The 27960-nt window shown below is 44.5% G+C and overlaps 1 protein-coding gene across 1 annotated transcript in view; it reads left to right on the top strand.

The window, feature by feature from the left end:
- The first annotated feature begins 10211 nt into the window (after positions 1 to 10211).
- The window catches only part of LOC147677756 (intelectin-1-like), a 50270-nt gene continuing 32521 nt past the window's right edge, over positions 10212 to 27960 (top strand). The window contains exons 1-2 of the mRNA XM_086945396.1: positions 10212 to 10273; positions 26049 to 26121. Of these exons, the coding sequence (XP_086801522.1) occupies positions 26061 to 26121 (61 nt within the window). The 5' untranslated portion in view covers positions 10212 to 10273; positions 26049 to 26060. The remainder of the gene's footprint in view (positions 10274 to 26048; positions 26122 to 27960) is intronic.

Raw genomic sequence — 27960 nt, 5'->3', positions numbered from 1 at the left:
CTTTTTCTGCGAAGTTATTTGCAGTATATGCTTTATGAGTGTGATTCTGCCCACACAAATACAGGGCACCTATGGGCGAGATGTAGATGTATTCGTGGTAGGGTTGCACCCCTGTGCAGTGTTAATGTAGCTTATGTGATATACATTTCAGCACAGTGCAGCCTAGTGAAAAGGCGCCATGCACATGCACTTGGAGAAATACTTCCTGGTAAATACACGTGAGGCAGGAAGCACTCTGGGAAGGCTTGGGGACAGCTTTGAATGCAGAGATGGTGGCCTGCAAGGGACAGCAGACCTATTTGCAGTGGTGCTGAAACTGACAGGGGTCGCAATACCAAAAAGGAAAGTGTCAAATAGTAAAAGAGATATCTCAGGGAGCGCGGGCGTGGCCAGTAATCAGCAGGCGCAGGTCTTAGGGTGGTGCGACCAGTGCAGCTGCACCTGGCACTAACTTTGGTGGTGGCGCCTTGTTTAAAAATAACTTTTGGTTTAAATCGACATAGGCCTCCTTGTGTGTAAAGCAGCTTTCAGGCAACAATAATAAAGGTAGAGATAACTCTGGTGATTAATGTCCCTACTGGTGACAGATGGGAATTTTGTCTAGTGGCAGTTTTTACTCCTCATAAGTAAAGCACCCAGGGGCATATTATCAAGGGATTTATCTCCGCTTTTTTGGCTTTAAAAGCCAAGAAAGCGGAGATAAAATTATCACCCTATCAGCAACAGGGTGCTAACACGCAAATTTGCATGTTAGCACCCTTTTTCTCTACGCTTCCCCTTGCATCTGTTATGTTATGTTATGTTATGGGCGCTTATATCGCACACAGCTGCTCCAGCGAAGGGGCGTCCTGGCGCTTGACAAGGTAAACAGCACAACACAACTGAAAAGCAGGAAACTAAAAAAGACCAACAAGCTAAGGAAATAGGAAGGTCTTAATGGCCCTACGAAATGAGAGAAGATCATCTTCTGCTATTGAGAAGCAAAGGGGCATTCCAGAGAAAAATAATAGGAGAAATGTTGTTAAGTGACATTTCTCCTATTATCAAGGATTTCGCTAACCCTGTTAGTGATAATAAAAAACCGGCGCTAACCGCGGTTAGCACTGCTTTTTTTATACCTGGTATTTTCCTGACTTAGCCATGATATCCTATGGAAGGTGGATATCATGGCTAAGTTTGTGAGCCCCTATTATCAAGCTAACGCCAAACTTCGAGAAATTATCTTTGGTTTCCCAGCGATAATCTCTCAATTGGCAGTTAGAGCGAGGATTTTTATCACTTCTGCGATAAACCTTGCTAGTAGCAGGTTATCTCTGCGATAATTTCCGGCGATGCTTAGCATTAAAAAATTCGTTGCTAAGCATCGCTAGCGATAAATATCGCTAAACGTTGGTAATATGCCCCCCAGTTTTTCGTTTTTGCGGATTTTTTACAAATAAACATAGATAGAAAACAACGTATTTCCTGTCTGTAATTATTTTTAAAGCGTACAAATATTAAAATTGTTCTGCTTGTGGGTTTCTCTCCATGCTGTCTTCTGTGATTTCCTGGACAACAGTTAAGCAGGCAGACAGCATAGGAAGTTAAAAAGCATGTTGAGATTTCCCTAAATAACTGCGGGGCATATTACCAAGCAATAGCGATAATTATCGCTATTGCTTGGTTAGCGTGAAAAAATTATCGCCGAGCTGCGGCGATTTTTATCGCAGATAAACCTTGGTATTACCAAGGTTTATCACAAATGCGATAAAAATCGGCCGCAATGCATGAATATCGCTCAAAAGTCCGCGATATTCGTGCATTAGCGAGCTAATGCTCTTAGCCATGTTATCCACCTCCCATTGGATAACATGGCTAAGAACTGCTCAGGGCAGGTGTTAGCTTTTGGAGATATTCGCGCTTAGCGCGAATATCTCCAAAAGTTGGTAATAGGAGATAGCGATGATAGCGACTGTTTCCAGTTGCTAATATCTTGGCATGCCCACTTTGCATGTCATTAGTGATAAATATCACTGACATGCAAAGTGGGGCCCAAGATGGTCGCTATCTCCTACTAGTTGTCGCTAAGTGGTGTTAGCGACAACTAGGTAATAGGGAGATAATTTTATCTCCGCTTTCTTGGCTTTTAAAGCCAAAAAAGCGGAGATAAACCCCCTTGATAATATGCCCCCAGATATGTTAACATATATTTGCATTATAATGGTGATATTTACTATTGGGTGTAATGTTATGCTATATTTTGGCTGCTTAATTTGCTATAAAGCAAAAGGCAGCAAAGTTTGTTTGCATGCTTTTCAGCTAAATAAATGTGAACATATACAATTTTGTGGCAGCATTAATTCTCAAAACACAAAAATATTATGAATAAATACAAATAGGATGGCCCAAAAATAAATCTGGATAAATACAGACAGAAATGTTAAAAAAATAAATACCATAAAACCCAGAGCCCTAATCATAAAGTAGCACTGAGGGTTAATGTGCCTGCTGCAAACGATGTGTTTCCTGCAGATCACAGAACTGAGTGTGAGTGAACTATGAGTAGCACTATTGAAAAGTAAACGTATGTCAGAGAGGGGCTATGGAGAGATGAGGGGCACAGTTGGAGGGTGGTAGGGAGAAAATCCTTGAAGATGGAGTTCATCAGGGGGAGCCAACAAAGATGGTTGCACCAACAGCGATAAATCCAGACCTGAACATGTGGAAGTGTATTGGACAGCTATTGGCTCACCATGACACCACAGCTGTCACTGCACAGTGAAAACTGTCTCTTGAACACCGCTTTTCAAATTTAAAAGGACCGTAGCTACTTGGCAATGTTTGCGGCCACAGAAGTAGTCATATCTGGGTATTGCGTTTCCACTCAAGGAGGAGGAAAGTGCCCTCACTCTGCAATAAATTGTAATGCTTGACATTTCTAATAGCAATAATTTGCAGTTTGCAATGCCACTTACATGATTTGCACAGTGTAGGCTTTGTGCAGTGAAGTAGAAGTAGTTTTATTATATCTGTCTCAAAATTCCTGAATATTTTGTGCCTTGGTAGCCCCTTGCAGTAGTTTGGGTAGCCTCATGAGCTGTCTCAGGGAAGTGAATGAATGCATGCATGCCAACACACCTGTTTCAGACTGGAGACTAGATTTTTAAAGCAGAAACTGGCTTTATTTTAGTTGTCTCCCGCCTAAAATTGCCATTGATTAAAAAGAAGTCAATTGGGAAATATCTATCCCTGATTTTAAAAAAAACCTCCAACTTTTCTAGTGTAAAATGTTGCCATATATGTGAAAGATGAACTCTTAAGATACTGGACAATGTTGCACATCCAACTCTTAGAGTGCTGGGATGACCCTGGGGGGCATATTCACAAGGACCGGCGATACCTATCACAAACGCCAGTTAGTGGCAGTTTTTTTATCACCACCTAACCATGAAAACTATTGCCATGTTAGAGGCGTATTAACAAACCGTCGCTACATGGTGATAGTATCAGGGAACGGTGGTGAAAACTTTTGCTAACATCAGTGCGATGGTGATAGGAAATCCGGCGTTAGCGTGCGAAAACTACCGATAGGCCCATTAGCGGCAAAAAACGTGCGCAGAATGGAGCAGCCAGGGCAAAGTGCAGCACACATCAACAGCCCCTGCAAGCCACTCAACATCCAGGATGACCAGGATGAGAGCAGGATGCCTCGCTGGACCTGCGTCTGGAGCCAGGATGCCTAGCTGGACCTTCGTCTGGAGCCTAGATGCCTCGCTGGACCGGCGTCTGGAACCTGCATGCCTTGCTGGACCTGCGTCTGGAGCCTGCATGCCTTGCTGGACCAGCATCTGGAGCCTGCATGCATGGCTGGACCTGTGTCTGGACCCTGGATGCCTTGCTGGACTTGCATCTGGAACCTGGAGTGGGGTGCGGAGGAGCAGTGGAGTCGATGAGCCGTGGCGATAGACATTGAGGCGCAACGATCGCCTGTCCCTGGTGGTGAAGTCTGGCAGGTCACATGGAGACACGTTGCTGAACTGCGTGAGAAGACTGCCTTGCGCACCTTGGAGCTGTTAACAGTAGAGGCGCTCCTGCTCCCCAACATAGGGAGGTCTTCATCGCATACTAAGATCCACCACTACAACAGGGTGCATGGAGGGGATCACCAACGGTGGGTGCCGCCTCTCTGCATCACAGGTCGGATGATGTTGGGCTGGCCGGACGCAGTTGAGGGTAAGGCCCCTGAGCTGCACCGAACTTGTGTGGCGGGTGAGCTGCAACTTCACGCCTAAGGGGGGCCCTGCTACACCAACTGCATCCGCAGGTTCACCAGCAGACTTGGTGGCAACTGCTGTACCCACGCTTGTGAAATCCCATCTGGCTGAGGCTCCTGCTTGCTGCGTCACAGATTTGGAGAGAGTGCAGCGGATTGCGCCACGGTGTCAATGTCCAGGTACAAAGAAGGTGGGACGCATAGCACAGGACGCCTGGGGATCGAGTCGCTCAGGCCTAGCACACGTAGATGACGCACCCCCAGTGGTGGCTCAGCCGATATGGCGGAAGAGCGTCACCCCACTGCTTTCAAGCAGTGCAGAAGAGGAACAATCATTACATGATGATAACTTAGTGTTGTAACCATGCTATGTTTCCTTTGCGGGTGGGAGGGTAGGTAGGGCTGCTCCAAGCACGGGGCAAGGCATGGGCGTATTGGCATGCCCACTCAAATGCGCAATGACTGTTGGTCGGCCCACTCAGGCAGCCCAAAGCAGTCATGCGCACTTCCCTGTTCGTATTGCAGGCTGCATTACAGCCTTCATGGAGAACATGCCCACCCCTCCAGCCCCTGGCTGCATGCCTTGTCCCATTGCCAATTACCAATCCCACAGCCGCATCGCAGCATTGTGATTGGCTCAGGGGAGGTAGGCTGGCTGCCTAATTCCTGTTCCTGTTCCTGGAAGCATACGCAGGTGAGCAGGAGCAATGAAGACACGGGACTCGGCCTCAAGGTAAGACTTACCTTATTAAAATATTTACAACACCTGCTCACACACATACACCCGCGTCCACGCCCCATCCAGTGGTCTTTGCAGCGTTTACCACCTCCCTGCTGTCCAGCACCCCCAGCACTTCTTAATGGTGGCCGCTGTGGGCCCATGCTCAGGGGGTGTACCACTTGTGTGCCAAAGGTACAAACGTAGTTACGACGCATGCCATTACATGGCATTCCATTCCAATGCATACTAATACTAGGCATATTGCAACATTACGGAATGGTGTTGCATAGCGGAGACGTAAAAATGACTATTCCTACTTCAGTGAGTGCACCCTAAAACTAACCTTTGTACCCCAAACCAAAGCTTGAACCCTAAAATTCCTTTTTGAGCCCCCAAAACACACACCAATTTTCATATTTTATCCCAAAACACACCTCAATATTCATAATATACCCCAAACACACCCCAATGTCTTGATAAGTCATCCAAAACCCATACCCACCCAAAAAACTTTTAATTACCCCATTACTGACCTCACAATGCGTTGTAATCAAATGCGATGTAAAGGTACCTGCATTGTCGGAGTTGCGCTGTTAACGATGTACTGCCTGCATTGTAATGGTCATCTCCCGTGCCAAAGGAAACCCATAGGCTATGCCGTTTGCGTCCTTCTGCCCCTGGAACCTGCTCAGCACCAAGGAGCCTTCCTCTTGGACACTCCAATGCTACAATGCCAGCACCCTCCTCGCCATCAACCCTGGACGCCACCTCCCCCGCCAGGACCTACCTCTGCCCTGGACCGAACATCGGCATCGCCATCACTGATGGCTGCAGTATCACCCGCAAAAAGCACCCCGACTGTCAAGGAGGAGGCATTGCCATCACCTACAGAAGCATAATCCGACTGACCACGCACTCTAATGACCCAAGGGTGACCATGGACCACCTCAACTCCCAGATCCGGACTAAGCCCAAGCACATCCTCTGCAGCACCCTCATGTACAAGCCCCCCAGGCCATGGCCTCCCATTCTCCAATACCATTGGAGTCCTCATTGCACCCCAGGGTCTCCCATTCACTGACGACATCCTACTCAGTGAATTCAAGTTCCACCTGGACAACCCCAGTGACCAGAACACAACCCCCTCCTGGGGAAAGTCCCCTACATCAGATGCAAGCAGCAAGTCATCTCAACAAGCCACATAGCAGGACACACATTCGAGCACGTCACCTCTGCCAGTGGGAACTTCAACTACAGCCACAATGCCGGACTATCCAGGACGACCATCATTGGTAACATCACGTCTTCACCCTGCCCACCGGACGCCTCCGCCATCGTCGTACCCCCTCGCAGCTTGATCAAGGCCACCGAAGAATGTCTTGTCAACTTCCTCCGTACCAACACTCCACCAATGCTTCCAAAAGATGACACTGCAGCGCGCAACCACCACCAATGATCTCCAACAGCGCCGACATTCGGGCACCCCTCATGAACGGCACTGCGTCAGTGCCATCCGCCTGCCTGATGGCAGACGTGAGGGTGAAACAGTGCCACAGGGATAGGCTGGCCCCGTGCATTGCTGGAGTTGCGTCATGGCTGTGAAACAACTGCAGCAATGCGTGGGTTTAGCTCAGACGGATCCGTCAGGATTCCTGACGTATCTGTCATTGCTTGCGTCATGGAGAGCTGTCCAGTGAATACAGTGCATCCATGCTGTCGCAAGAAGGGCATAGTGAGAAGTGTTGCAACTCTGTCTTGTCGCATTGCTGCAACGCTTTTCATGACTGGGACCCAGGAATGCGCACTATCTTAGTGATGGTGCGCATTCCTGCACTGTAGTTTTGTCGCAGGGCAGCACTGCAACATTGCTTGCAGAGCTGTCCAGTACCAAAGCCTGCTGAGATGTGGCCCCAAGTGTTATCTCCATGTTTAAGACACCAGCTATTTTTCTGGTCTTAAGTAACTGGCTCTAACTGCAGTTAAAGACAGGTTTTTTTGGTCTTCAGAACTTCAAGGATCCCCCTTTGAATATGGAGAAGTGGGGTTTGCAGCCATTTTTGCACGGTAACTCCTCTCCTGCATATAATTATTGCTAACAGAAGTGGCGATCTTTACAACGGACGTTTTTGCCTAAAAACTGTTGCTAACGGCTGTTAGCGACAGCTTGGTAATACTGCGATTAAACTATCGCTGCATTAGCGGCAGAAAAGTGCCGCTAATGCGGTGATAACTCCTTGTGAATATGCCCGTGAGAGATTTATAATGGGGTACTCCTCATCTGTTGTTTGAGGTCATAGTGTCTCACGATAACGTGAAATGACTGACACATCGGTGCCATTTTGTGAGTAGAGATTTGAAGCGTGACCTTGTTATGCTCTCAAAAGCAACCATGGGGAACCAGAAGCTCCCTCATTTGTCAAAATAGCAGACCATCTTCTCTGCTAAATTGTACGATTACCGATTTAGTGCAGTAGCAGATTTTACAAACTAGAAATTTTAGCCTTTCTCTTTTATCTCTTTGAATCCTTACCATGCTGATTGAAAGGAGGGTAAATTATCCCTTTTTAAGATACGCCTATTATTTCCAGTCGTTTAAAACTGAAAGTAAAAACGTATCTATCAAGGAAACTGTAAAACAAGACTTTCTCTTAAGTTATTTTAAAGACTTAGGGCCATATGTATCAACATCCTCATTTGCGATTCTCAAATAGCGATTTTTTAGAAATCGCTATTTGAGAATTACAAAACGGGATGTATTAAAGAAATCAAATTTGTTTTGCTAATTCTTAGTATTCCTTAATTGCGATTAGCAAATTGCAGTTAAGGAATACTTTCCCATTCATTTCTATGGGCCAGGGGCCCATAGGAATGAATGTGAAGTCAAGTCATGTGAAGTCATTCTCAATTTGCGATTCACAATTTGAGAATCGCAAATTGAGAATAATTTCAAGGGTGCAAGGGTGTCATATGGACATCCTGATGCACCCCTGAAATGAACATGTGCGCGCATATGGTGCACATACATGCCCTAAGGGCATGTATGTGCGCCACATGGCACCTTTACAAATGCCAAAAAGTGCATTTGTGAAAGAAATCGCAAATTACCACCAACTTGAAGTTGGTGTTAATTTGCGATTTCTTAGGGAGAAATCGCACAACTTGGGTGCTTCATACATAGCATTTAAGGAATCGCAATTTGCGATTCCTTAAATGCTTACGCAAAATTAAGCCATCGCAAATTTTGTGATTCCTTAATTTTGCGATGAGAAAACAGCTCATACATCGCGTTTAGCGATTTTTCATTCGCAAACGCTGTATTTTTACGAATCTCAGCGTTTGCAAATGAAAAATCGTTTGATACATATGCCCCTTACATCCTTTGTTTTAAAAGTCACTGTGCACATATCTTTGAGGCATTTCTTTATATTCCCTAATTAATAGGCTTTTTGAAGGTTGTATGCCGGAACAACGCAGGAAAATACTCTGCATGCCTTTCCCATGCATTTTTAACCTCGTGTTTGCTTTTACAACATATGCCTTTACAACGCATTGTTTTATATATATATATATATATATATATATATATATATATATCTATATATATATATATATATATATATATATGCATATATATATTAATATATTTGAAAGTGTTTCTCGCGCTGTCAGGGCGCAAGAAAAAGTCGCACATAGGTTTTCATTTTCGTATTTAATGACTCGACGCGCTTCAACAGCACGGTCTTTGTCAATAAGTCATACTCTAGGACCAGGAAGTGGCAGTGTCTTTTAAAGCATTTTCTGTTACGAGTTAATAGTACCATTGAGTTGGGTAACAATAAACATCTGTCATTCAGCGCCAAGATGCCCCGTCAGGGGTGAACGTGCGCTTTACAAATACACATGTTATGTTATAAACATAGAAAACACATTGCATATATTGTTCGCCTGCCTTGTGGTTTAACAGACAGACTTTTCAAAACTTTATCAATCTGATTTGAACAAAGTTCGAAATTAATTTTAATCAGTTAAAATAAACACTGTTAATTCATAATATATGCAAGGAGACAGTTTTTGAAGTAAATTCATTGTGGCAAAAGGAGACAAAGTGCGAATCAAAAAGTTTTGAAATTCAAAACGCCGAGTGGCGGTGAACACTTCTATCGTTCTACGCTCCGTTATATTGCATGTCCCAATTCAGTTCTGTAACATGAGGTTTACATCGGAGGGACGAGAAATGAATTAATAAATGAAAGTTTGTGCAGTGATAGACAAGTGCCTGTGATTGCATGTCCTGTTGATGCCACAGTAGGTGCAAGCGGGTGAGATACCACTCCTGGTATCACTATATTAATATATATATAAACAATTTATTCATGGGGTGAGAACCCCCATACACCCGAACTTACCTTAAATGCATGGTAAAGGCATACATTGTAAAAGCATATACGTTCTTACAACATGCATGGTAAAAAATGTGTGGTAAAGGTGCAACATGGTAAAAATCACCCTGTAAAGGATGTTTCCCTTCTTTGAATGCTGTGCTTAAAAATGCAAATATTATTATAATTATTATTAGAAGTAGAGAAGCAGTAGAAGAATATAACTACATATATTGAACAGTTTTCTTCAACTATGCCCCTTTTCTTTATGCCAGAATAAATATATACTAATCAGACCCTTCTCTACAACATACACGAATTAGGTACAATTTTTTAGGAATATTTAATATCTTGGTTTGTAATACTAATTGCCCATTTGTATATGGCTCTGCAGTAATAGGTTTTTATTAGCTACCTAAAAGAAACTCACTTTATCAGCCTCAGAAAGGCTCTTCCAAATAAGAAACCTGTAAACTTGAGGTGGAGCTCTGAAGCAGGTACTTTACCCACTGAGCAATACTGCAGGTTTGCATCACTTTATCGTATCAACCACTCTTGGCTCACCCGTTTCCTCCATGGTTGCTCTGCCCATGTCTTCCATCTTTCACTGGAGTCATATTTCCTCCTTCCCAAGCCTCTCTCCACTTTTCTTTATTCCTCCCCCCACCCAGACTCCACGCGGGCATCTGTGTTTACCTCTCCATCGCCATGCTTTTACTCCACCCCTTCACTTGCCCTCTTGCTTCCCCTCAGGGTGTTTTTGCCTTCTCCTGCCACCTCCTCTTGATGACAGCTTACTTTGGGGGGCTGCCAGCACCCTAGGGTGGGCGAGCCCGAGGCTTCATAAGGAGTCGCACGAGGCCGGTGGGTCCTGTTCCGAGGCTAGCAGCAGCTGGAAGAGCGCCCTCTCTCTCCACACAGGTACACTATTTCAACTTTGTCGTGTTTTCTACCTTGGGGGCTGAAGTTATGCCTGTTCGTTACTTTATATATATATTATGTACAGTATTGTGCAGTGACACCGGGTATTTTGTGGGTTACCCCAGGGCAAACAGAGCGAGAAGTACAGTCTCGCCTATTGTGGCTGATGCTGTGACTTGTTTATTAAATCCTGTAGAAATGCAAAAATGAAGCCTGAATTTCCTTGGACTAAGACGTTATCTAAATGCCACGTTTTCTGTATGGTGCCCAACCCTGGGTATGTGGGTCTGAGTGTTTGTCTGCTACAAATGCCCCTGATATTAGCAGGAAAGGAAACTTTTCCAAAGGGAGATAAAATGATTTGCCCAATATCACACAGTTTAGTCAAATGATGAACCCGGGCGTCTTCTTGCTGCAAGATCTAATTGAACCGTAGACCATATGTGATTGAAAGTCATTCGCTAAAAACATCTTTTATTCTCACATATAACTCTCTGTTCTGGCTTGCCTTGTCTCGTTTATCACCACCCTTAGTACCCCAGACCTCTTACTTTATACCAGGACTCTTTTTCAGTCTCTCCTTGCCTTACACATTTTCTCTCAGTCACTTCATGTCTTTTCTGTATGTTCTCAATTTCTCGCCTGTCCCATTGTCTCTCTGCCATACCTGTTTGCTAGTTCAACACACGGTTCATCCCATAATTTTTCCAGAAAACCTTACAAGTCTGTCTATATTCGAGACAGGAAAGGGGTGGGCGGGGCCGAGGATGATGGGTGTCCATCTCCCCATCAACAAGAACAGTGACAGATTAAGAGATATTTAGCTTCTTTGTGGTAAACATTGGCCTAGATTTACTAAGATTTTGCATCAGGATTGCTTTACTTTTGTGGCGTATCTCGGAGGCAAAACTTTTGCATTTACTAAGCCGCGCAAAGTCAGTTTGTGTGGCTTTGCGTGCTTTAGTAAATACTTACAGGTACATGCATCAAAGGATTTTGCGATCGCAAACGGTGCGAATCGCAAAAATCGTCCGTTTGCGATCGCAAAATCTGCTTTTGTAATGCATGAAGGGTGAAGGCCCTCGCAATTTGCGAATTCTCAAATTGCGATTGCAATTAGGGAATCGCATTTTGCGCTTCCTTAAATGCAATGCATGAAATTTTAAAAAATGTGATTTCGCAATTAGGGGGAGCAAATTACCATGAGGTTGAACCTCATGGTAATTTGTGAAAACTTTGAAAAATGCACTTTTGTGCATTTTTCAAAGTTTCATGTTGTGCACACACATGCCCTAAGGACATGTGTGTGCACAACATATGTGCACAGATTGATTTCAGGGGTGCAACAGGGTGTCCTTTGGACACCCCTGCACCCTTGAAATCGTATTCTCAATTGGATTTTCGCTAATTGCTAATAGCAAATTGAGAATGTCTTCCCATTCATTCCTATGGGCCTCTAGGCCCATAGGAATGAATGGGGAGGTATTCCTTAATTGAGACTCGCAATTTGCGAGTCGCAATTAAGGAATATTGTACTTTGCGTCAGCTGGGCGGTGCATGGGTGGAGCATGGGCGCTCCCGTGCCTCCACCCATGTATTCTGACACAAACCCAGATTTTCAAAGACGTGTAAACAGGGCTTTGCGCCAACCAGCCCGCCCACCCTCAGAAGCGCAACGAGGAGAAATATCTTTACTTCTCCTTGTTCCTCCTTCTTTCCATCTGTGCTGCATCATGAAGACACGTCGAAAGAGGAATATGCCTCTGAGGATCATTTTGTGCGCAGGAAGGTATTCCTTCCTCGACAAAAACAATCCTGCCCGTAACGCAGGTACCTTTGAACAATGGTGCACGGGTGCTTGGCAGCGTCCAGTGCGCCCCGGCTGGGAGAGATCAGAAGTGTATTATAGCTAAAGCTCCCTTTCTCAGTTTTTACTGATTTTTACAGATAAATACAGACAGAAAACCATGTATTTCCTTGCCTGTAATTATTTTTATATGTGAACAAAAATAAAAATTGGGTGCTTTTTGTGTGATTCTATATACACTTTGTCGTGACTGCCAGACTAATAACTGTATGGATTGATAGGTAAGGGGGTTAAAAATGGGAATTTTAGTAAAGAGGCTTAAACAGCAGTAGATATGCACAAGGATGATACTGAAATGTGCATATTTTCAAGTAAGTGCATTGATTTGTCTTCTGCAGGCGTTCATATTACTGAAACCTGGCAGGTATTCAAGTGTGACTGCATTTAAATAAATGCGGAAATATGCCAGTTTCAGCTTTATTTTTTTCACAAGACCCATAAAAATATGGATAAAACAGATTAGGTTTACAAAAAATAAATATGGATATATACAGACAGAAATGTCAAAAAACATAAATACCATAAAACCAGGAGCCCTAATCATATCTTAGTAGTTTGGGCAAATTTCTGCCCTCTCCCTTTCACAGAACACAGACTAGCAAGTTGCTGTGCTGCGTTGCATTGCACGAAAGAAAAGTCAATCTGTCCCATAACTTTTCATGTAAATTCAAATGAAAAGGTCACAATTCAGATGAGCTGCAGGTTTTACGTTTTCATGACAACGTTACAAAAAATGCATCAAAATAATTGTTCAGGCAAATAATTATGGATTACTGAAATATTCATTACGAAACTCTGGTGCTCGAATCTGGAAGGGGAAAGAGGGGCCAGCCCATAGACTTATGTTAAACCAAGGGTGTCCAACCTAGGTCCAGGAAGGCGAGATCCATACCTATTTTTCTAAATATTCAATGACTGTGTAATTAGGCTCTATTTAGATCATTCGGATCCGATTCACAAAGTCTTTTGGAGCCATAAACCTGAATTTACAACTCAAAATTGCTCCCTTTATGACTCACAGCTAGCCACCTAAGGCTATCTGTCAGGTGTCAATGCTTTGCTTGATTTGTAAAAGAATAAGCGTGGGGCCAAACATTTTGCTTAGAAACCTTCATTTATTGAATAGCTCCTGCCACACACCAAGGCTCCATAGTTTTCACTCCATCTTGCGCCTCGAGTCCATCTCCAGGTACTCCCTGCTTCTTAATCTCACTCTTGCAGGTTTCTGATTGCTCCGGTGGTCACTGTTTTTCCATCTTTCTCTTCTTCCCTCTTCCCCATCGTGTGTTTTTCCCTCTCTTGCTCTGGATCAATTTGATGAGGAGTAGTAAGCGCCAGTCCCCAAAAATTAGTACCAGTGGGCCCCACCTGCAACGACCGGTTCAAATTCAGCCCTGTATAGATGGTTTTACTGCAGACTAATTGTAAACCATGGCTGAATTCAATTACATAGCGATGCACCCCACATAAGGGGTGGGATGTGACTTGGAACGCATGGTTTGCCAGGGACTGTGTGAGTTCCCATAAACATGGGAGTGTGTTGGAATTTACAAATTCCTCTCTGATCCTTTTCTGCCCTACAAATGATCATTGATTTACTCTTGCAAAGGGGTTTGGTAATGCCTCTTTCAGGCTCGGAAGGGGCAAAGAACCCTCCACCACCACCAGAAACCCTTGTTGGAGTGGAAACGGATGAGCGTCATCCAGATGGCGAAATGCTTCTTTCCATCAGATCTTCCTTTCAATTGTACTGTATTGTAATTGCATTTGTATAGCGCTTAATATCCCTGACGAGGTGTTGAAGCGCTTTTCGTTGAGTAACATGCTACTCCAGACCCATAGAGGATTAGAGTTGAATTAGTATAGTAAATGTAATGTAAATGTAAATGTGTGGGACTTGTAAAGCGCACAGCTGCCCGTAAGCATCCCGGCGCTGAAGACTGCTGGGGAACCTGTCCTGGCTTTCCCTGTGAGATGGTCCCTTCTGGGTATCTCTAAGGTGAAACCAGGTATCCCCGGCGTCTGTGGGTGGCCTTTGTAGAGATGAGGCAAGCTTAATGCCCAGAGTTGCCGAGTGTGATCCCTGGTTAGAGTAGGCACTGAGGCGAGAATTATCGAGTCCGCTGACCCTGGTCCACGACCCTGCCGCGTCAGGAATTGAACCCTGGTCCCGGGCCGTTCTCTGCTTCCGGGTCTGCCGCCTCTAACCAGTGAGCCACACCACTCCACTAGTGAAACATGCAAGTACAGTTTAAGTGGTGGATATGTTCGTCAGTTATTTGGATTTGGAAGGATACCAGAAGGATAGAAGAGCAAAAAAGGTTTGTATTTATATAGGGCTTCTTACCCCTGATCGGGTTTTGAAGCCCTTTTTTTGGTGATTAGCACGCTGATGGGGTGTTGAAGCGCTTTTCTGGTGAGTAGCAGGCTACTTCGGAACCCATAAATCGTCCACACAATTCCTTAGTAGGGTTAAGAGTGGTGCCAAAACGCATTTCACAGCATTCTCTGAGATATCCTGGAAAGCTTCGATTGGCAGATCTTTCCAGGTGTCCTACTGGGAATGTTTGCGGAAAATCGTGAATCTGCACTACAGGGCAAGAGAACTTTAACAGGTGCAGATTTCAGATTCCCTTTGTGAATTTGTCCCTTTGTTTATCCATTTATCTACTAAGATATTGAGAAATCTGGCATGGATTCTGCCAAGTGTAACCTATTCAGGATAGACCAGTGTTAAAAAAACTGAAATGATTATTACAATGGTTTATTATCAGTGAACATAGGTCTATTTAATCACAATCCAGCTAAACGGATCATGTTCCAAATAAAATGGTCGATTGTAGTATAGGTTTCTTTGATTATGTTCTTTGAGCCTACCATGAGGTACAAAAGAATATTAAAGTTTCTGAAGTTTAAAAATACACTTTTATTTGAAGATTTCAGTATAACAGAGAATCCGGTTCAGCTTGCTTGCGGTTTATTGAGGTAAAAAGTCCCAAATGTGCCAGTGTGACATCATGTAAATAGGCAAAACATTAAATTCATTGTAATAGCCCCAAAAGATAAATGTGGGTGGACTTTGCATCCCCCGTCTTTTTTTTTTTTACATCTTCTGGAGGTTAGTGAAAAGTGATGGAAATTTCTACAAAACCTGCTTTTTGAAGGCAAAATACTTCCATCAAAAGCGTTTTTTGCAAGAATATCCTTGGACACAAAGTCAATCGCAGGAAAACTGATAAACTAGTCTCTTTCACCAGGGTTTACCTTGGAGCGCTCGGATTTGTATAACTCCGCATTTACTTAAAAACATCCCTTTTATTAGTAATTTTTTTAAACTAGTCACAAATTGCGGGAGTGTGAAGCTGCAGTTTTTTTTCGTGACTATTTCATAGTCTTCAACACAAACTATTAAAAACCCACAAAGGCTACAAAGTTTAATGTAAGTTGGGTATTGCCCTAAAAGGCATGAGTTTCACAAGACTTTTGGATTTACGTTTTAATTGAGTCTCATGCGTAGAAAAATTAAGCAAGAAATGCGCTGGCCTACACAATGCTCTCAATTTACCAGTCACGAGAGAAAACTGGGTGAGTTTGTAGCAAAAGCGTGAACCCCTTTGAACCATGGAAATTACAATACTAGGGAAATCTTAAAGGCTACACGAGTAACAAAAATTCACATGTAATTAGTAAAAATAGTTAAGCCCCTTAAATACAAAATCAACCCCTTTGGTACTGTAGATATTTTCTATATTCCTCTTACATATCCATCATGATTACTGAAAAAATGTAGCTTTGTTTTAACACATTCTGCATCTACATAGCCTCTCTAGTTTTATTTTTTAGTAGTTGCTACCGATTAATTTCATGTATTTTATATAGAATCGCTAGAAAACCAATTAAAACCTTAAAAAACACATGCTTGAGTCACAGGCCACGAAACCAATGAGTTTCCAAAAGTGGTGAAGTCTCGGCAGGCGCAACCCTGGGCAGCCCTGTGCTTGCCCATAGGACCCCGTCCTCCTAGCACTAGTATGTAGGTCAGAGTTATAGAATCAACCTGCAAAACACAGGAAGAAAGCTCCATTCACATAAGGGACATTGCATGCTTGATTTTCCAAACAACTTCCGGTTTGTTCTTGGAAAGCAAAACAATTTGTGGGCAGAGGCCATCATGGGGTTGGCAGATGCAAGCCTTAGCAATCTTAGTTGTTTGGCAGCCCATCAGCCAAGCTTTTAATGGCCGGCAAATTCATTATAAGACTATGTATTGCATAAAATACATAGTAATAAGAGCTTGTGTGAACCAGGCTGATTTATCATTTAAACTTCACAGACATTATGCATTTCCTGGATGGTATTCTAGGCCTTATTCCGCGTGCCCTCTTAATCTGATGGGCCAGCAACAGGAGTTACCAGCCATAGATGGATTGTGAGACCCGGTGTACCTCCGCCGGAGGCTTTGTCCAAGGAAAATTGAAGCATTATTGGTGGAATCACATTCCCAGTTCCTCATCCCTGAGATCACCCAAGATTACAGCCTCATAATGACCAAAAGCCACCCAGGCTTACTGATGCCCCTGCTAGTGGTATGTCGGCGGCGCAGGGGGGGTTGTAAGCGTGCATGGGTCTGACACCGAGGAGCTCACGGTGAGGCCATTATGTCTCCTACTTTGCACACTAGCAAAGTAAGTGGACTCTGAAATTGTAAAAGAGATGTTCATGGTTTCAATCTTCATTCTAGTTTACGGCTAGTTAAGGGGCATATTTACAAGAAAAGTGACAGAGAGCGGCGTTTGCCTTCTTGGCTCTGCCACTTTTGAAACACAGGGCTGCCCCGCATTTCCGATAGGGTGCAGCCCTGCGTTTCCCGCTGTGCTGGCGCTAACCACAGATGCCTAGCACCAATGCAGGCACCCCTGCACGATAGTGCAAGGGTGCCTGCGTTGTGAGAATGTTTGCTTATGTGCAGGAACATGTCCCTTCCTGCACACAAACAATCTTAAATGGCGATTTGTAACTTCAATGTGTGTTGCTTTGTGAAGCACACATAGAAGTTGTAAAACATCATTTTAAAAATGATTGTTTATGTGCAGGAAGGGACATCGTCCTGCACATAAACAATCCTGCATTGCGTTTTACAGTTTTGACGTGTGCTGCACAATGCGACACACATCGAAACAGCAAAAACGAGGTGAAATAAATTCATTTCTCCTCGTTGCGCCATGTTTAGGCCAGGCTTTTTATGGTCTTAATCTAGGCTCTGCCCCATATTTACGTCACCCTTCTAAATGTGGGGCAGCGTCAACATCAATGGGTGTTGCAGCGGAACACCCACCGCAACATCGCAACACCCATTGCCCTGCCCTTTCGCGCTAAGTATAGCATGAAAAGTGGCCTTATTTCCAAGGCAGTGTTAAGACATGTTAAGTGGCTCTACACTGCCTTGTACATAAGGCTAAGCCCCTATCACCACAGGAAAGAGAAAAGTGATGTTCCTGTGGCGATAGGGGCTTGAACATATGCCTTTAAGCTTGTTGTTCCAGTTGAGGATGGGCACATTCCATTAATTAATGGTTTTCCAAGCAGATTAATGTTGTTGTTTTTTAGGGAACCTTGTCCTATTTAGTCTTCTTTCAGGAGCCTTTATGCCTGGTTTGCTAGCAAACAGTAGCTGAATTGTAAGAGCTGCAGCGGGACCACAACATCCTCGCCGCCGCCATTGTCCAGAGGCCACTGGCCACGCCCCCCTCAAACAGGCCACGACCCCGCCAAAACCTTTAAATCGCGCTGAATGCGAGCGCGCAGTAGAGACAAACTAGACTCCTGAGGCGGAAGCCGGGAGATAGCGAAACCTGTGATTTCTTTTAAACTGTGTATTTTGATTGTATTTTACTCACTTATTCCCCCTTCTGGTCACTTGCATTGTAAAAATTTCCAAGGCTCTAGCAGTCCAGCGCAGCTGATTGTAAGAGCTGCAGCGGTACCACAACATCCTCGCCGCCGCCATTGTCCAGAGGCCACTGGCAACGCCCCCCTCAAACAGGCCACGCCCCTCCCTTACTTCCCTTTCTATTAATAATGTGCTTTCCCCGTACGCGCAGCAGGCGCGCCGAAGGCGCGCCTAAGGCAAGCCCGTCTGCGCCCGTCCGCGCCCTTCAGGGCCCAGGGACCATACCCCCTGGTCAAACGGCACGTCCTCGACTATGCTATGACGCTGATCAAATTTTCGCTCTCAATCCTAACTCAGACCATTCGACAGCTACTTTCAATCTGTTAGATCAATTCCCACAATGCTGCCCCCACTGTTCCTTCCATCTGGATACTCCACAACGATGCCGTAGTCTAGCCTCCCGAGCAGCAACCCTTTCTCCTTCAAGCTACACTTTCCTCAGCTTGAATTGCCGTTCCCTACCCAAACACAAACGTGAGATTTTTGATCTCACGGATGAATCTCCTGACGCACTCTTTATTACAGAGACGTGGCTCTGTGATAGCTCCGGACCAGATATTGCAGAAGCTCTTCCTGCTCAATATGCGATTGTAAGGCATGATCACCCCAGGAAAATTGGTGGCGGTGTTGCAATAATATTTAAAAATATCTATCAATGCCATCTGGATCCTGCTCCATTAAACGGCTGTGAGGCAGCGTTTTTTAAGCTTGCTCTCCGACCCAAAATCACCCTATCAGGTCTACTGGTGTATCGCCCGCCAGGTCTTAGCAACGCCTGGCAGTCACAACTCTCTGAAATCATAGCCCCGGCGGTATCTATATCTAGCAATTTCGTAGTCATCGGTGATCTGAACGTACATCTTGACGATCAGAATGACAATTTGGCCTGCAACCTTATAGCAGACCTTGCTTCCATGAACCTCAGCCTATCTAACAAGGGCTCCACTCATAAAGGCGGTCACCTTTTAGACCCAATTTTCTCTAATTGTATCCACGTAAAGTGTTCTATGGCTGTGCCAATCATCTGGTCTGACCACTTTTTAACTAAATTCACTGTCACAAATTATGTAAATACACCCACTCACAAACCTGATACCTACTCACAGAAAAGGGATTGGAAAAAGTTTGACCCTGATGTTTTTAATACAATCCTATCTGATCTTAAGCCAGAGAATTTATTTACGTCTAATAATATGGATGTGATGGCCAGTGCTGCAAACGATTGGCTCTCGGAAGCCTTAAATATCTGTCTCCCCACTACCCGCAAGAAAGGGATTACTCACAAAGCACCCGCCCCTTGGTACAATGAGTCGCTCCACTTGCACAAATCAAAATGTAAGAAATTAGAACGCTTATGGAGGAAAGATTACTCTCTTACATCTGGTGCCGCCTATAAAACTGAGCTAAAATGCTAACATAAGGCGTGTGCTACAATCAGAGCCATCCACGTCAATAAATCCATAAATGAAGCAATAAATAAATCAAAAATCTGTTCAATGTGGTGAAGGAGCTCGCCGGTTCTCAGACCACGGCTACACTTCCCTAATTATCCAATGCGAAATGCGATGAGCTTACCCAGTACTTCACTTCCAAAATCACGAATATACATCAGGATATCCTTGCTCAAATCATAATACCTGTTTCCTCCACTTCCCCTCAGACTAGGAACGTACCCACCAACTCTTCTGGGTCACCTTTGCCACTACTGCTGTCGTGGCCTGATCTCTGCTCGGAAACTCTTTCAGAAACACTGAGCAAAATTAAATCAGGATCCCCGCTGGACCCACTGCCCGCTCCTATTCTGCGTTCTCTGAACCCTTCACATCTATCCACCATCTGCAAGATGCTAAACCACTCACTCTATACTGCTACTGTTCCTAGTTGTTGGAAACATGCCATGGTTACCCCGTTATTGAAGAAACCACAGGCGGATCCCAAAATAACCGCCAATTATTGTCCCATTTCTTTACTACCGGCATTCTCGAAAGTCTTGGAACGACACATCCACATCCATCTTTCAAAGTTTGTGACAGACAACAATCTGTTACATCCTTCTCAATCGGGATTTCGCCCCGGTTTCTCTACGGAGACGACCCTGTTGGGCGTGACAGATAACTTGCGTCTGCTCTTGGATCGAGGAGAAACAGTTGCGCTGATCTTGCTCGATCTCAACGCAGCTTTTTATACTGTGCTACACAGTATCCTTCTCAAATCCCTTGCTGCCATTGGCATTGGCAACAAAGCATTGGACTGGTTTGCATCTTTCTTGTCTGACCGCACTTTTCAAATTTTCTCTAAGTCATCATCCTCTAAGAGCCACTCCTCCCCCCATGGGGTACCCCAAGGGTCTATCCTTAGCCCTCTGCTTTTTAATTTGTATGTCACACCTTTGGCTTATGTTGCACAATGTTCGGGATTAAATCTATTTTCGTATGCCAATGACTCACAAATTGTTTTTTCACTCTCTCAAATTGATCCCACGGCCCCCTCCCCTTTGCAAACTGGACTCAGCAAGATAGCTGAATGGATGAACAACAACTTACTTAAGTTAAACGGCGGGAAGACGGAGGTCCTGATTCTTGGCAACAAACCCGATCTCTGGAACCTGACTCACTGGCCCACTTCCATGGGTCCCCTTCCAACTCCATCTGAACAAGTGCGAAACTTGGGAGTAATCATCGATAGGGGTCTTTCCATGAAAGATCAGGTCAACAGAGTCACAGCCATCTGTTTTACCATCCTTCGGTGGCTGCGTAAAATCTTCTGGATGATCCCCAAAAACACCCAGAGATCTGTCGTGAACGCCCTGGCAGCCTCCAGATTGGATTACGGCAACATGCTCTATCTGGGATCTCCACAGGCCGTCATCCATCACATGCTGCAGCTTGGCTTTTCTGCGGCTGTCGTAAATGTGACCACATCACAGAACATCTGAGAGAGCTCCATTGGCTTTGTGTTGAAAACCGGATCAAGTTTAAAGCGCTGAGCTTTATGCACAAGATCAAAGCCGGATCAGCACCCCTCTACCTTCAGGCCCTTGTCAGCCCTTACCTTCCAGCTCGCTCTCTCCGTTCCTCATCTCACCATCTTTTCAATGTACCTAGGTTCAAACTTACTAGAATGGGCGGTAGCTCCTTTTCGAACTTAGGACCCAGACTGTGGAATTCACTTCCACTGGCCTTACGGATGGAAAACTGTCACACACGATTTCGCAGAGCAGTGAAGACCTGGCTCTTCGATCTCTAGTTCTTCTGTCTTATGTTGTCCTTCTGTCTCTTAGCGCCGGGAAACCCTTATGGGTAGCTGTCGCGCTCAAAAAAATCAATTAATAAATAAATAAAATAAAAATCCAAGTTTGAACAAAACTGGTCCCAAAGTAAGCTATTTTTTTGCAGTAGCAGCTTGTGTGGGGGCGGAGTGGCCAGGGCCGGACTGGGAACGACAACCGGCCCTGGCAAAGTGCTCGGCAGCCCCCCCTCACCACTCAGGGGGGGGGGGGCGGGCGGGTTCGGTGCCGCCGAGCTCTTTGCCGGGGCCGGTTTTCGGACAATTTTGGTACAGGACCGATTTTGCAGCTATACTGCAAAAACGACCCGGTAACAAAAACGGCCCCCTGGGACCCAAACAGGCCCACACCTGTGCGGCGCACCGGGGATTGCCCGGTGCCCGATATGGCCAGTCCGGCCCTGGGAGTGGCAGTGCTGGAGGGTTGGGGGGAAGAGTGTCAGCGTGGGGGGGAGAACAGACTTTAATACACATAAAAAACAATACAAAGAACTTAGCTGCCGCCCAAAGCTCTTTTCTGTTTCCTCGCTGCCTCGCAGGCTCTGGAGCCTTCTTCCTCTAGCACTCTCCTCGGCGGACTCGGTGGAAAGGGCTTCAGACCTAGTACAACACGAAACCAGCCAATCCTGGTGCTGCGCTGCAGCTCCTTGATTGGCTGGAGTAGGCTAACCCAGTGCTCATTTTGAGACTGGGAGCCTACGGCTGCAATTTCTCAGCTGTTTCTCAGCCTTGGGATTGCAGGCTCTGAAGTGCGCAGGTCAGATTGGTCGGCTATCCGATTCCCTGGTAAAAAAAAAAGCTATAACAGTTATATAGTAATTTTAACTCAGCAATTTCTATTTTTTAGGTATTTTTTTTTAAATAATGCACCTGCTGCAAAGGCTTGCATGTAATCTACTCATCACAAGTTTCAGCCTGAATAGTGCCATCTCTCAATTTTCTCCCTATGAACTGGCCTAAAAGACTGCCATTCTTGCCAAGAAATGGCAAAGGCGATAGGTCTAGAATTTTGTTATGGGAAGTATTCGGTTCTAGCTAGACAATTTTGTGTGAATGGTCCCAGCTGTCCTAGAAAGAAAAAAAAACAGCGTCAAGAAGCATAGCTGGAGCCCTGCTATAGTGAGCTAATTAATATTTAGATGGTCTTTGGTGTATGAAAACACTAATGTGCAGATTTCGAGCAGTTTTGCATGATACATGTGTTTTTTCTGCAGTGCCACTGGTGTCAAAGATGTCCCCCACCCTATTAGGACTTTGGTGGTTGGACTGCCATTGCAACGTAGCAAGCGCCAGGGAACCGCGTTCCCTGGCAGTCCTGTGGCGGTCTGAGAGCTGCAATAAGCTTGGTGGTACTCTGAGACACCAACAAGCACATTACGACTTCCCTCACTGCCAGTGGTGCATGGAGGTTCTTCCTCCAGGTAACTGCTGGAGGTGAAAGAAAGAAAGGGAGCCCTACAGGACCTCCTCCTGCCCCTGTGCAAAGGGGTGCATGCAGGAGGGTACATATTGTGCACCCTATAGTTTTGCACCCGCAATTCCTGCACAGGAAGGAATGCACGACATGGTGCATTCCTTCCCGTGCAGGAAAGTGCACTGGCCGTCTCACAGAAGTGCTCTTTAAAGCTCACAATGAGCATTTAAACAGCACATCCACGGGACGACCACGCCGCTCGCCAGACCACAATGTTACTTGTAATCTGGCAGGTGCCAAGCAGGGATGTATGATGTTACAACGCGTACTTTTAGCACGCATACCATTACAACAGATTTTTTACAACGCAGGTCATTTTACAACGGATACCATTACAACGTAAAAAACTACAACGCACATACTATTACAACGCATACCATTACAACGTAAGTATAGGTAAGTATATGATAATAATATATAATTTTAAACTATGTTGTAAATATTTATTAATTTATTATTTAATTTAATTATTTGTTATATATTATTTTAATAAAATTATTAATTACTATAATTTTAATTTTTGAATTTGTAAAAATAGGTTAAAAATACCCCTCTACCCCAAAACCCAAACCCAGCCCTAAAACCTAAAAATACCCCTGTACCCCAAAACCCAAACCCAACCCTAAAACCTAAAAATACCCCTGTACCCCAAAACCCAAACCCAACCCTAAAACCTAAAAATACCCCTGTACCCCAAAACCCAAACCCAACCCTAAAACCTAAAAATACCCCTGTACCCCAAAACCCAAACCCAACCCTAAAACCTAAAAATACCCTGTACCCCAAAACCCAAACCCAGCCCTAAAACCTAAAAATACCCCTGTACCCCAAAACCCAAACCCAACCCTAAAACCTAAAAATACCCATGTACCCCAAAACCCAAACCCAGCCCTAAAACCTAAAAATACCCCTGTACCCCAAAACCCAAACCCAGCCCTAAAACCTAAAAATACCCCTGTACCCCAAAACCCAAACCCAACCCTAAAACCTAGAAATACCCCTGTACCCCAAAACCCAAACCCAACCCTAAAACCTAAAAATACCCATGTACCCCAAAACCCAAACCCAGCCCTAAAACCTAAAAATACCCCTGTACCCCAAAACCCAAACCCAGCCCTAAAACCTAAAAATACCCCTGTACCCCAAAACCCAATGTTTATAAAAAAAGATAAACTTACCTATAATTATACTTACGATGTAATGGTATGCGTTGTAATAGTATGTGCGTTGTAGTGTAATGCGATGTAAAGGTATCCGTTGTAAAATGACCTGCGTTGTAATAGTATCCGTTGTAATGTAATGCGTTGTAAAAAATCCGTGGTAACAGTTGCATACCGCCAAGCAGCAATTCTTGACAGTGCGGGTGTGGAATGCCTCCTGTCCCCGCCCTGCCAAAGTCGCAATCAGAATCTAAGAAGTGTAACACATCAAAAAACAAGACTGCAGGCCGTTCCACCTACGCATACAGAATATGAAACAAAATCCCTGCATTAATCAGGACCGACCCAGTGCTACTTCAGTTTAGGAAAGAGCAGAAGACACACCTCTTTAGAGAGCGCAACAGTAAAACACAGTTACAAGCCCTCCATCAACAAGCTATTCCTCCCATCATCCATCACCGTATGCTTGTTGTTGACCGTGTACAGCGTTCTGCTGCCTTTTGGCTGGATTTGAACTACAGAAATACCACATACAATACAATCTTTACAAAGGTTCCCAGTTTCCTGGCCCTCTAAAAGTGATCTCCTTCTATACAAACACGTATTTATCACAGAGTGAGTATATTTCCCTCACTCATATATGCCAACAGACCTGATTCAGGCTGGAGACTCCAGCAGCTAGATTCATCAAGCATTTTTGCGAGTGCAAACGGTGCGAATCGATAAATTCGGCCGTTTGCGCCTGCAAAAATGGCATTTGGAATTTATCAATGGGTCATGAACTCGCAATTTGAAAAATCGTAAATTATTGCGAATTTTTAAATTGCGATCGCATTTAAGGAATCTCAATTTGAGATTCCTTAAACACTATTCATGAACCTTTGAAAAATTGCGATTTCGCTATTTTTTGGCGCTATTTACAGCGAAGTCTGACTTCGTGGTAAATAACGAAAACTGAGAAAAATGCACTTTTGTGCATTTTTCTCAGTTGTATGTTACACACACACATGTCCTTTGGACATGTGTGTGCGCAACATAAGTCTACATTTTCATTTCAGGGGTGCTACAGGGTGTCCTTTGGACACCCCTGGCACCCTTGAAATCGCATCCTTATTTGCGATTAGCAATTTGCTAATCGCAAATAAGGAATGTGTAGGAATCGCAATTTATTTAGCGATTCCTACATGAATCCCGTTTTGCAAGTCCTTAATAGCGATTCCTTAATAATCACTATTAAGGACTCGCAAAACGGGACTATGATGAATCTGGCTGCAGAATCTTTAAGCCAAAAATAGCTTTATTGCCAGTATGAAATTGCCTCTACTTCAAAATAACTCAATGTGTGTAATACATTCTCCTGATTATTTGTTTAAATCTCCCACATTCCTCTTCTAAAATGATGGCATGTATTCTGACTTCACTCGTGAGGTGAGTTAGTGTCAACAGCCTAGTCTGTCTGACCATAATAACTACCAGTGGACGACTTTGTTCATAGAAAGCACCACTAATAGATGAGACATTGGTGCACAAGGCGACCTTTCCACCATAGGAAATGAATTTTAGAGTTTCTTGCACACCATGGTCTGAATCATGTTAGATAGCTCAGGTCTCTCAGTAAAATAACTTAATACTAAGAAGTCCAGGGTGGCCTTTACTGGGCTGTTTAGGTTTATCGAACTCACGCCTGTCCGTTCCATTTGGTCACAAAGATCGACAGACTAGTTTATCCATCTCAGTTACTGTTTCTGTTGCCCCTGTCCTCTTTCTGTTTCTATTCTGCTCCCCGGCCTACCCAATGCAAGATGGAGCTGATTCCAATGTATGGAGGTACTGAAGGCAGCAAGACATTTCTTACTAGATTGCGGCTTGTATAGAGCGCTTCAGCGAACAAAGTTGCCACAATGCTTCAAGTTATTTGACTTTACGACGGTTTTCACAGAATTGTACGTTGAAATACAAATTCACATTATCAGTTATTCTCAATTCAGGTGATACAACTGTGCAAAGGTGTTAACTAACCTGCATTCTCTTTATCCTAGAAAAGGTCAAACATGAATAAACTACATCATTTGCTGCTCCTCATATCAACACTTCAGGGTCTGTGCCGCTGCGGTAAGAGTAAAAAGATGAATTCAAATCAAGTGTGATGTATGCGTAATTCAAGTATTTTTTGGTCAGTGTAATGTATCTATAGTCCGTCGTCAGGATGCGCAGGCTTCATGCGACTAATGTTTGGGTGATGGACATTTCACCGCCTGCACTGCGGCACCTAATCAAACAGCACTGGGGTTGGAAGTGGCGAAAAGTTGTGTCAACAGGGTGGGAAGGGGAGTGGTGGTATGGCCGGGCAATCCACTAAAAAAAAACAGCAATCACCAGCAGGGCCGGACTGGGAACAGAAACCGGCCCTGGCAAACTGCTCAGCTGCCCCCCACTGGGGTGAGGGGGAGTGCAGCCGAGCTGTTTGCGAGGGCCGGTTTCGGCCGATTTTGTTACCGGGGGCCAATATTGCCGGCCCCCGGTAGCAAAAACGGCCCCCTGGGGGCCCAAAACCGGCCCCCACCCTAGCGGCCTACTGGGGAAACGCCCGGTGCCCGCTATGGCCAGTCCGGCCTTGATCACCAGGGTGCGAACACCAGTGTTGAGAGTGTGTAGGGGATGCCCCATCGTGAGATGTCCGCAAATCCTTTGAGAGCAGCCTCATACATGGCAACATTTTAGAAGAGGTAAGTGGGAGACTTTAGAAATATAATCGGGAGAATTAATTACTACACTGACTTTCATTGGAGCAGAGGCAATTTGAGGCGGGAGGCAGCCAAAATAAAGCCAATTTTGGCTTAAATAATCTGGTGTCTCCTGACTGAATCTGATTGATTGGCATCTATGCTTCCTATACATTTCAAAGGTACCCTAAATGTAAAGTCTATGAAACAAAATGGATTCCCCTTGATCATAATGCTGTCTGCAATGGTAAATTCAATTCATGGCATCAACATACAAGAGTGCAGAGGTCCCAGTAAAATCCAATGCTTTTAGTGTATTTAACCCCTTCCGTGCTCCCGTCGGCTGTTGGCCGTCGCGAGCAATACCTCGCTGGTGCTGCGAACGGCCAATGACCGCCGTGGCCCCGCCCACTCCGTGGAACCGCCGCACTGCGGCGATATAACGGCCATGGTTAAGAAGTTAATTTGGAGTGGAAGTTCCTTCAGAGTAGAGATGGCCATACTCAGCAAAAGACACTTAGGGTTGGGGAGTCAACGCATAGCACGCTAAGTGAAGTATTGAATGAGGGCACAACGATTTCCGGTCAAAGTTGACTATGTGAAAATAAAGAGATAGCTAAGGGCGGTATAGCAGCTCATTCACAGGAAATGTTGTAATGTTGGTGGGATGAAACATTCATCCAACAAGTTAAAATCAGAGATATAAATGCCACGCCCAGCTAAGAATGCACACATTCTCGTCAATTGAAATCAAGTTCTCTTTTTATTTTTAACAGATCTTTTTTGTTGTATGCAAATATTCTTGCTGGGCAGTAGGATGTCTTTTATAAGAAGTAGGGTTATTTCTACTGAGCTGGAGGCAGTCATTGAGTAAGAAAAACAATAGTCCTCTTTTATCAGTAGGCAGTCATTGTGTAAGGACAGTGGTGCTCCTTTATCAGTAGGATGTGGAGACTTATGAATGAGTTAAACAGACTTAAGAACTAAATAAGGACCACAGGCAAACTCATATTATTCTGCACTCCAAATTGAGGTCTCCGTAAAACCAAGGTCTGCCATCTTAGAGTAAAATTCTATTCACTGGCGGACAACCTCCAGTTGTCGGCCTCCTGCTTTCTAAACTCCTTGATCAACCTGCAGATCCAGATCACGTGAAGGTGGATTCCCACCAGTATGAGGCCTTTAGGGCAATTTCGAGAGTGGCTCAGCATTGTTTTCACAGCCTTTC

The sequence above is a fragment of the Lissotriton vulgaris genome, chromosome 12 (genome assembly GCF_964263255.1).
Source record: "Lissotriton vulgaris chromosome 12, aLisVul1.2, whole genome shotgun sequence".
NCBI classification, from domain to species: Eukaryota; Metazoa; Chordata; class Amphibia; order Caudata; family Salamandridae; genus Lissotriton; species Lissotriton vulgaris.
Note: the sequence above shows the minus strand (reverse complement) of the source record. Positions and strands in the feature narration are given on the sequence as shown.